The sequence below is a fragment of the Ochlerotatus camptorhynchus genome, unplaced genomic scaffold, assembly GCF_037179485.1.
Source record: "Ochlerotatus camptorhynchus isolate MF236.1 unplaced genomic scaffold, CSIRO-AGI_Acam_v1.1 ptg000268l, whole genome shotgun sequence".
Lineage (NCBI taxonomy): Eukaryota > Metazoa > Arthropoda > Insecta > Diptera > Culicidae > Ochlerotatus > Ochlerotatus camptorhynchus.
In genome coordinates, this window is record NW_027040758.1 from 1,178,228 (window position 1) to 1,188,694 (window position 10,467).

Sequence of the window (10,467 nt, forward strand, 5' to 3'; positions counted from 1 at the left end):
ACAGCAATGCGACACTGTATGAAAGTCATTTGAAGCCACTCGAAGAAACATGGTTGCCAGTGACATTGCCAAAAGATCTCTCAAAAACCGTGCTGCTGTTTTAACAGAAATATTCTTTGCGTGTCTCTATCAACGTATCTGCACAAACCTTTTGAACAGCAGTAGTTCAGGGACGTGATATCCTTCTAGGAATTCGTAAAACCATACCTTCATCGGTTACGAAACACTATAATCGGTCAATGATAATTACAGCATTAGTGTGTAGTTATAGCCTAGTATAATAGGAGCAATGTGGTTTTTCGGCAATTTTCAAACGAATAATTAGCATTAAAGGAAACAAAGATAGGTCTAATAAGCTACTCAATCCAGATGTGTGTCTTTTACTTGACCGGAACGAACTGGATTAGCCGCTTGATTCGCCTGAGCAGCGCCTCGATGAAGCCCTTGTCCGATGCGCGGGTGTGGTCCTGTCCCGTGGCCAGCAGCTGCTTGCAGAACGTTTCGTTGAATATCGCAATGAGCGTCTTCTTCAGGGCGGCCACATCCTCGGCCGTAATCTTCCAACCGACTTCCGTCTGGGACGAGAGGTAGTCTATAACGATTGGAAAGTGTGATTTTAGAAAGGTGCACAGAGGGGCAGTCACCAGATGAAACTTACTGTCCGCTCCGTAGGCAACGAGATTGAAGTGCAACGTATTGACGGGAATAGCACGCAGCATGAAGAAGTCCAGGTGGGCCCACAGAAGGTACAGGCAGTGTTCGGTTATGAAGACGCACCGCTTCAGTTCCTCCTGCTTGCCGCCTATCCGTTCCGTGAGGCTACTGTGTATGATTTGCGCTGAAATCGGAGATTGATCGTTTAGAACTTGAATCGATTGCACAGTGGTCCAGGAATGCAATCTAGCGGAACAAAATCAATACCTGTAAGTCTTTTGTTCAAAAAATAATTGTACTAAACTTGTAATAAACTGCCATTCAAAATGTATCTTTTTAATTATTCATTCTGGAGGTTTTGTGTCTTGGACAAAGTTGTTTATTGGTCAAAATCAGTTCTAAAATGAACTTGAATTACACGAAATTTTCCATAGATCAAAAGCTCCAAGGAGTAGCGACCTTAAATTTTGTCTATAAATGTCCAGTATAGAATGCTACTAGTCCTGAAAATTCTAGGGTGCGATAACAAAAGATAAATTTTCAATAGCAGTTTGGTACACATTTAGTACAATTATTTTTTTATCAAAAGATAGCACTTTTACGTATCAATTACCATTGCCAAATTTACAAATTCACTAAAATGACACGTTTTGGAGTTACTGATTTTGTTCCACTGGATTGCATTCCCTGGCCCACTGTGGAGATTGGCTGGGAAATGAGATTTCTTACCGTTGGCATCCAAGCTGAGACTGGGAAGGGAATTCCTCTGCCGAACCATACTCTCGTAGGCCAGCTTCTCTCGGTTGTAGTACTCGACCGAGTTCTTAAGTTGAACGACAACAATGTTCAAACTGTGGCTCGTTTCCAGCGCTGCTCCGGTGACCTGGCGATGGTGAACGCTCTCGCTGATTTGGGGCGAGAAGAGCACATTGATCGTCCGATGGTCCACCGAATGGTTGGAGATGCTGTTCCGGGCGTACAGTGCCAGATTGGCTGCGATCTGCAGGAAGTACTTCAGATGGGCGGTCTTTTCCCGTTCGCTGCAGTTGGTGAGGACGTTCTGGTTCAGTTCTTTCATGGTTTGCTCGGAGAGTGTGAACCGTGGGAAGAGCGTCAGCATGAGCTTCTGCAGACGGTACAGGTGAGCTCCGAGGTCCTGGTTCGCATTCGGAGTGATCAGGCTGGATATTTCCTGATTGGCAGCTCGAGCGATAAGTCCGGTGATGCCAGCCAGTTCCCGAAGAAGTCCAATGTTCAAGAATGGAGTTCCGGCGCGGAGCACTATTTCGATCATGTCCCCGTGGGAGAGCAAAAAATTGATTACCTGGGTGACGGCAGAGTGGTTTTCCTGGCCCAGGGTCGACAGGATCACATCGCAGAGGTTCAGGGCCGGGAACAAGATCTGCTGATACCGAGCCTCGATCGGAGGGATAAAGTTGGACGATGTGGGATACAGCGGGGAATAGTTCTGTACTTGGAAATCCGGATGAAGGTCAAAGACCTTCATTCCCGCTAGGACACTGAGGGCTTTCTCTTCCAGGAGCAGTTCGGCTCCAATGTGGGAGCCGCCGATGCGACTCAACATGGCCATTTTCGATTCGTACACGTACAATGCCTTCATGTTTTCCGGTTGATTGTCCAGGATTCGGCACAGCTTGCCGTCGTTTTTCAAAAGGCTATCGATCAAATGAGATAGGTAGCCTCGTTTCGATATGAACTGAATCACGTTGGCCATCGAGTCCATATCCAGGAGCATGTCGACACAGGACAGAGCCAACATTTTGCAGATATCCAGCCCTCCGGTACAATCGTGACAGAGAATATCGATCAACTTGTCCCCGAAAGACTGGACGATTTCCACCACCATCTCGATCTGGGCATGCGATTCGTCTCCACCGGCTTCGTGCGTCCTTCCGGCCATTAAACTCTTATCCAGCCGGGAAACGAAGAACTCGTCCCGAACTGTTTCCAAATTCTGCTCGCTCTTGTCGCGATTTCCCTTCACGATGTGCATATAGTTCAACAACGCCGCGTACAAATTAATCCTCAACTTCTGCGATCCCACTCCGCTGATCAGAATCCACTCCAAAATGTTGTGCAGGATATACCTCAAGCTCAGAGTATTCGCCTTCGGTGAAAACCGTCCCACCCCTTGTCCGACTCCATTCTGGGAAAAACTCCCCCCAAACGACGTCACCAGCGAAGTATCGTTCATGGTCGCAGACATCCCACCATCTCCATTTTTCAACGAATAGCAATGCCTCAAGTTGACCATCAGCAGCAAGATCGTCGACGAGGCCAAATTCGCCAGTTCGGGCATGACCTGATTGGGAACCACCTTGCTCAGCATCGCCTGCACGATTTCCACCAACAGTCCCTGCTTGACGTCCAACGACACGAACATGGTGGGCGTCACGCTGAACAGCACCTCCGTAGCCTGTCCCCAGGCTTCCAGGAACTTCACCGTCGATGCACACAGATTCCGCTGGCTGTTCAGCTGAAGTGCGTACATCAAAATCGTCTCGATCTCCGCCTGAATGTGCGACCTCTGGCCGGCTGCGATCGTCGTCTGAACCGAGTTCAGTTCGTCCTTCAACACATCGTGCAGCTTCTTAATGTCGATCAACTTCAGCGCCGAACCGGTCACGGAAATCTCACACTCCTGCAACAATCCCTGCAGCAACGAATTGTCGAAGTAGTCCCACTTGGGCTTATCCAGCGACTTGATCTCAAAGTTCAAGCAATCCAGCAGTTGGCAGAGCAACAATTTGGCCGATTCAGGTGCCTTCCGGGAAACCATGGAACCCGGTTCCATTCCAGTGACGGAGCTCATAAGCATGCTGGAATTGACGGTGCTGTAGTGATGGGACAGTTCCAGCGGCAGCGTTTCGCTCGGTTGATTCTGGACCACACCGAGCAGGATCTTGCAGATGTTGCCGAACTGAGACACCTGACTCTTGTCCGACGTCAGCTTCAGTTCGATGGCAACGCACTTGAGCAGACCGGTCATCTGATTCAGGACGTGAGGACTTTTGACGTTGCCAAAGGGCAGACCGTTGATGTGGCGGCAGAGGAAGTCGTTGCACGAACGCAGGAAGCGTAGGATGACCTCCGAGGTGCGGCTGTTGTAGCACAAGGAGTACAGAAGGGCGTAAGCATTTTCGTTCAGACGGTCCAAGGCTGTGGACGCCGGCTTGCCGAATTTGGATGCCTGTGGAAAGAATTAGTGGGGGGATATGTGATTTAATAGCCGTCTTAAGTTTGAGAGTTTCAAGTGCCAATAACTCACCTCCAGTGCATTGTCCAGTAGCGTAATCAGCGACTTGGCGCAGTTGCTCGGGAAGTTCATCACTCCCGGCTGCTGCAAGTTCGTCAACCGGAGCTCCTTGCTCAGTTCAAAGCCCAGAAGATAATGCGCCAGATTGGGCGTACTTTGCTGAGGCAGGCACTCCTGCAGCAGCCCGATGATCGCTTCCTTGATTTGCAGTTCCACGCTGACACCGGCCGCCGGGTCAGTGGGTGAGAAAACCTCTCCGTCCATGTCCTGATCGGGATCGTCGCCGCTGGTAGATGGATCGACGGAGGATGCCCCAGCGCCACCTGTGCCGGTGGCAAATGTAACCGCTTCACTTTCCAGGCATTCGACAAATCCCTGGCGAATTTCGTTCTTGATGCGATCGTTCTGCGTCAGCAGGCCCAGAATCTGCAGGTTGACGTTTGGCTGGCGCATGATGGCCGTTAGGATGCGGATCGACACCAAGGCGTTCTCCGGCAGCCAGGAACTGTACGTTACGAAGCGCACGACGTTTAGCATGTGGTCGGCCTTGCCACTGCGGGCGTTCATTCCGAGGAGCAGCTTGTTGATCCCCGCCAGCAGGATCGAGCAGTTGGCGGAGAAATGGGCGTTGAAAAAGTCCTCCTGGGTTTCCAGGGCGCGTTCGATGATCTGGAGGGCATACAGGCATGTGACCTCGAGGTTTTTACGTCCCGGGAAGGTATTGTACCCGTCGAAGAGGGTGCACGATTCGTCGATGATGTGCAGGAGAAGACGCAGGAAATCGGATTTGGTGTTGACCTGGAGCAGGATGTGGAAACCTGGTGGGGAATTTTCCTCCCTGATTTGAGTCGGCGAAGGGAAGTCGCTCGGAGTAGGAGTGTAGTGTTGAACGAAGGAGTACAGCAAACGGAGACACTTTTCAGCGATTTGCCACTTTTCGGCAGGGTTCTTGTAGTTGCGGTTGTAGAACCGGAGAAACACGGAATCAACGATGAAGGTTACGTAAGGATCCAAACCGGGCTTACGGGGTCCTGCGCCGAGGCCTCGCGGAATAGCCGTATCGCATAGAGTATGGAGTAGGTCCAGCATTCCGAGGGTCAGAGGATAGGTTTCGTTGCGCGATTCGATTTCTTCCAGCTCGGATTCGATGCCACGGTTGGCGAAGGTACTGGTCGTTGGGATAGTTGAAATTACCTGGGAAGCTTCCAGGTTGTTCCACAGTTGAAGAGCGGTTTCTGTGCTCTTGCCCAAGGCGGCAAGGGTTTGGACGAGGTCGGCTTTCAACGATATTGTGACCGAACAGCTGATGAGACCTAGAAGAACGTGCAGCGGGGCCCAGTTGGGATGTTCGCACAGGGCGACCCGGGCGACGTCGTCGTGAGTGGCCACGGCTCGGATCACCTGCAGAACCGCTTGCAACCCGGCGATTTCCTGAGGGCTGATGTTCCTGCTGAGGGCTCGGTTCCGGTAGACAGTTTCACTGCCGGGATTCTGCTCCTGCCGAAGGTTCTGGTAGTAACGAAACAGAGAATTGAAAAAGTGATCCCAAGAAATGGTGGCCATAGATCCGGACGCACCACCGCCTTGCTTCAACAAATTGAAAGCATTCCTGGCGGATTGCGGGCAACTGGACAAGCCAGCTAGCATTTTCAGATACGGAATGAACAGAATCGGTGGCAGCAGTTCTCCTGCCAATCGGATGAACTTGAATAGGCAAACTGAGCGCGAAGAAGCCCGTTGATAGTTGGCAGCCACCTCCATCGGGCCCCAATATTCCAACGATAGATTCAGTCGCATATGATCGTTCTGATACAGCTTGCCCACGGACAGAAGCAATGCTTCGAAATTCCGGCACAGATTCGCCGGTGGATCCAAGCCCTGCTGCTGGAATGCTTGCACGGTTCGAGCCGTCTCGTCCGCTCGGGCCCGCAATTCCGTCACTTTGCTGTGCATCAACTCAATAAAGTCCGTAAACAGGACATGCATCCTCCGGTAGTAGAACTCCGTCCGGAAAATCACCTCATTCTCCAGCAACGTATAGTGAATAAAATCAAACACTTTTCCCTGGATCGCGGCATCCACTAGCAGTTCGTCCTGATCGATAATCTTCGCCGTGTTCGAATATAAATTCTGCGGAGCCAACCGAAGCGTCGCAATCGCCAGTCCAAACGTAAACAGCGATACGGACCGCAATCCTTCGCACTCCCAATTCGAAGACAACGCCTCCATGACCGTCTCGATAAACTCTCCATCCTTGACCATCGGCAGCCGCTTGACCACCTCCTCTCCATCCTCCCGGCGCTGAATCACACTCATGTCCAGCCCGTACATCAACGCCATCTGCAGTGCCAGTGTCACATTATCTATCCCTCCGGTCGGAACCGTTGACTTGTACTTGGCCAAATACCGTATCAACTTCACCGTAGTCCCTCTGGGTAATCCGCACTGGGCCGCCCAATTAAACAAACACGTCGCCAGCAGCAGTCGAATCTCCTCAAAAAGATCTAACACTTGCCGATGGTGCTTCGGTGGCCCAAGCGCTCTATTCGTCGTCAGCACATCCACCTCCTTCGTCACGTCCAGCTCACCCAACAAGTCCAAAATCTTATCCAGCACTCCATCCGCCACCAACCCGTCCGTGTACGCCGTAATGAGCTGCGTTATTTCGTGCGGTGCATCCGTACACCAGCTGACACCAGCTCGCGCTTGCATCAGCTCCTTCAGACTAGCGACAAGTGACTTCCTCCCGTCATAATACAACAACACCGCCACCAACCCGCGCGGCAGTCCCGGATGATTCGGCATCTGCTGCTGCGCCGTACAAAGCAATTCCAGCGCAATGTACTCATTCAAATCGTACATATCCGAAATGATCACGCTCTCGTCGACCAGATCTTTCGACAGGATCGTATGTCCAAACTCCGGCAGCGTAATGCCCTCCGTTATTCCCTGGCGGATTGCTTCCCGGCTTTTAACATTCTTCGGCGGATTTCTCAACAGGGTGGTGAAATTTTGCTTGTGCTTTCGAAGCAGCGCATCGAGACTGGCTACGTTTTGCTCCTGCTGCTGGCCGCCGCCGGAAACCGCCAGGAACGATTCGATGCTGTTGAAAAGGTGCTTGAACGGAGTCCACATATCATCCGGGGTTGCTGAAAGAAGCAAATCGAGAGTGTAAACATAACCCTACTAGCGGCGGAAAACGATTGCATTTCCGTGCGAAGAACTCCGTAAATGCACGAACCTTCACTCATTTTCACTAGATTCGATGTTCCTGATCGTTCGGATGATCAATGTGGTCACTTTTGGGGTTGATTATCACGGAAAACACGGCACAAATTGAGTGCGGGTATTTTTCCGCGTAAGACAAGCCACAAGCTTTACGAGTAAAATGATAGTTTGAAGTGGTCCGAGACCGAGACGGCTAATACATAGGTGTAACAGTCGGAAGAAGTGTTAGTTTGTTTACTTAAATGAACCATGCCCATTTTTTTATGGCATGTTTGCTATACGAAATGCGCCTCGTGTTTATTGGCGAATTTCACATCAAAGATTGATTAATTGAGTAGGAAATCAGTTTGGCACGGCATTTGTGACCAGCATACACCTTCCGGTAGTATGAAACAGGTCAAAAACTGTTCAAATCCGCAGATAAAATTTTTGTTTTGAATTTCTGTATAGCAAAATAGTGAACTTTTCGTGAACATTAACGGCAAAGAACTCACCAACACTGGGAGACTGTGAGTTCCTGCCCACCTGTTCATTTTCCATCGTGGACCGAGACGGCTAATACCGAGACGGCTAATACATAGGTGTAACAGTCGGAAGAAGTGTTAGTTTGTTTACTTAAATGAACCATGCCCATTTTTTTATGGCATGTTTGCTATACGAAATGCGCCTCGTGTTTATTGGCGAATTTCACATCAAAGATTGATTAATTGAGTAGGAAATCAGTTTGGCACGGCATTTGTGACCAGCATACACCTTCCGGTAGTATGAAACAGGTCAAAAACTGTTCAAATCCGCAGATAAAATTTTTGTTTTGAATTTCTGTATAGCAAAATAGTGAACTTTTCGTGAACATTAACGGCAAAGAACTCACCAACACTGGGAGACTGTGAGTTCCTGCCCACCTGTTCATTTTCCATCGTGGGCTAATACATAGGTGTAACAGTCGGAAGAAGTGTTAGTTTGTTTACTTAAATGAACCATGCACAGAAAAACAAAACTACCCACCGCTTGGGTTTTTTAAACTCAAATTTGAGTTATTTGACCTCTGTCCGTTTCATTTCCTCTCGCTATTGTTGTCAAAAATAGAACGAAAGATTCGACTCAACCGTCTAGTTCCGTACAAGAAGCCAAAATTGAGTAATATGCGATATACCCAAATTTGAGTTAATTGAACTTAATTTTGGGTAGAAAAAATTAAAAATAACTTAGCGATGGGTAATTTTTTTTGCCGTGCTTAAATGCAAACTACTTTGAGCCGGTTTACCCAAATTTGGCTTATCGTACGGAACATGGGAGATGAGTGAAAAGAACTTAATTTTGGGTTGTTTTGAATTTCTGTGTGCCCATTTTGTTATGGCATGTTTGCTATACGAAATGCGCCTCGTGTTTATTAGCGAATTTCACATCAAACATTGATTAATTGAGTAGGAAATCAGTTTGGCACGGCATTTGTGACCAGCATACACCTTCCGGTAGTATGAAACAGGTCAAAAACTGTTCAAATCCGCAGATAAAATTTTTGTTTTGAATTTCTGTATAGCAAAATAGTGAACTTTTCGTGAACATTAACGGCAAAGAACTCACCAACACTGGGAGACTGTGAGTTCCTGCCCACCTGTTCATTTTCCATCGTGGTCTCTGGCTAACGGTCCTGTTTGGGTTCATCCTTGAATTCATTTTCGATGTCAGTGTTACTGAATTCATTTTCAATGTCGGTTAGCATCTTTTTGGAGCACATTCTCGAAAAACTACCCACCTTGCACTCAAAAATATTACCACCAGAGAACAGACGTTGAGGCTCGAACTTAATTTATCTAAAAACTAGTGTAAAGATTCCTGTTCGACTTAAGCGCTACTAACGGCGACTTCCCCACTTGGTAGCACCAAGTGGAAATTTTCAACAGAAAATTAATCGATACTAGCGCAAAATTGGTCGGAAGTGGAACATTTATAGAGGAAATCAGTATAGATGCTAGTGCCACGTAGCAGCGACGTTCCCACCTATCTTTACACAAGTTTCTGACCGAAGTTGGACGTTTGTTCTCTGTGATATTACCAGGGGGTAAGTCACTCTGCCATCTTGTGCACGTGCTTATTCACTAATAAACTTTCAAAGATTGTTATTATGTGTCCCACACATGAATTTTTGCAATGTGATCAACAAATGATATCTATGTGTCGGACACATACATAATATGTGTACACATAAAAGCCATGTGTAACCACACATACCATTCATTTGACTCATCAATTTCATGTGTGCTTCTGGGTGGATTCTGTTTTTGTGTGGTCACATGAAAATCATGTGGAATTTGACATGGAAATTCGTCAATAAAAATGTGTGGAATTCAATTAGTGTTGTGTTTCTTCGATGTTTTTAGGTGTCGGAAGGTGTTTCAGCTTGTCAACGTAGTTGTCAGAACGTTAAGTGAAAAATAAAGTTTTCTGGCAACCACTACATCTATAACAGCTGATTCCAATGCGATGCGTTCGCTGTTGATTGGAAAAAGGAAAACAATAAACAATAAATTGTCAGACTACTCCTGCCGAACGTGCTGCGATACGGATGAACGTGGATCATCGCCTGGCTAATATGGACCAACAGGTCTGTGTCATAAAAAAGGAGAAACGTGGATCATGGTGGACTGGAACAACTGACTGTGTTTGGACGGGACAAAAACTTATACTTCAAAATATTGGAAGAAGGTAGGAGCGTCTCGAGAAGGGTAGTGAATGTCACTGAGATTTTCTTTGTTTGCAGTCAGAATCAGGTGACATACGTGACACCTCAGCAATTGATCATACTGCTAGAACACATAGACACCGCTTTAGTATCGCGTGTAAAAGGCAGCATTCGGGGGCTTGAATCGGGTCACGTTTAGTGGTTTGTTAAATGAACGGAGTGGCATCGACGGAGACGAGAATTGTCTTCATGACTACCCGACTACCTGGAGACGTTAGATCCTGCTTTGATATGACCACGCCGTCAAGGAAAACATTGGATATTCCAACCGACAACCCATTACCGGCGGAATGGGTCGGAACGATTGGTGATCTCCTCGTGAGAATACATGGAGCAAGGATAGCTGCGAATATGACCAGTAGGATGGAGATCGGGAAGATTTCAACTATGCCACCCACGAAGCACGCATTTGGTCGTTTGATGTCTTAATCTCGGTCTTAATATACTTAGTGAACGGGAACCGGTACGTTCACGAATACGGGAATGGATTATTTTCCAAGTAGCGCTAGTTCTTGCATACACACAAAAATATGTTCAATCCAGTGGCATACTTTTATACATAACC

General features: G+C 47.8%; 1 protein-coding gene across 1 annotated transcript; it reads right to left on the reverse strand.

Annotated features, from left to right (window-relative positions):
* Positions 1-216: 216 nt before the first annotated feature.
* Nup205 (nuclear pore complex protein Nup205) lies at positions 217-7,299 on the reverse strand. The gene is made up of 5 exons (XM_065227265.1): positions 7,173-7,299; positions 3,944-7,080; positions 1,384-3,865; positions 659-838; positions 217-592 (listed from the first exon to the last, which is right to left on the reverse strand). Exons 1-5 carry the CDS (start codon positions 7,180-7,182, stop codon positions 381-383), a joined length of 6,021 nt encoding a protein of 2,006 aa, XP_065083337.1. The 5' UTR covers positions 7,183-7,299; the 3' UTR covers positions 217-380.
* Positions 7,300-10,467: the final 3,168 nt, after the last annotated feature.

Excerpts from the sequence above, each read along its gene's own strand:
- Nup205 (XM_065227265.1), bottom strand. Across the intron at positions 3,866-3,943 it reads TACTGGACAATGCACTGGAG|GCATCCAAATTCGGCAAGCC; the intron begins GTGAGTTATTGG and ends TTCTTTCCACAG. Across the intron at positions 593-658 it reads CGTTGCCTACGGAGCGGACA|ACTACCTCTCGTCCCAGACG; the intron begins GTAAGTTTCATC and ends CAATCGTTATAG.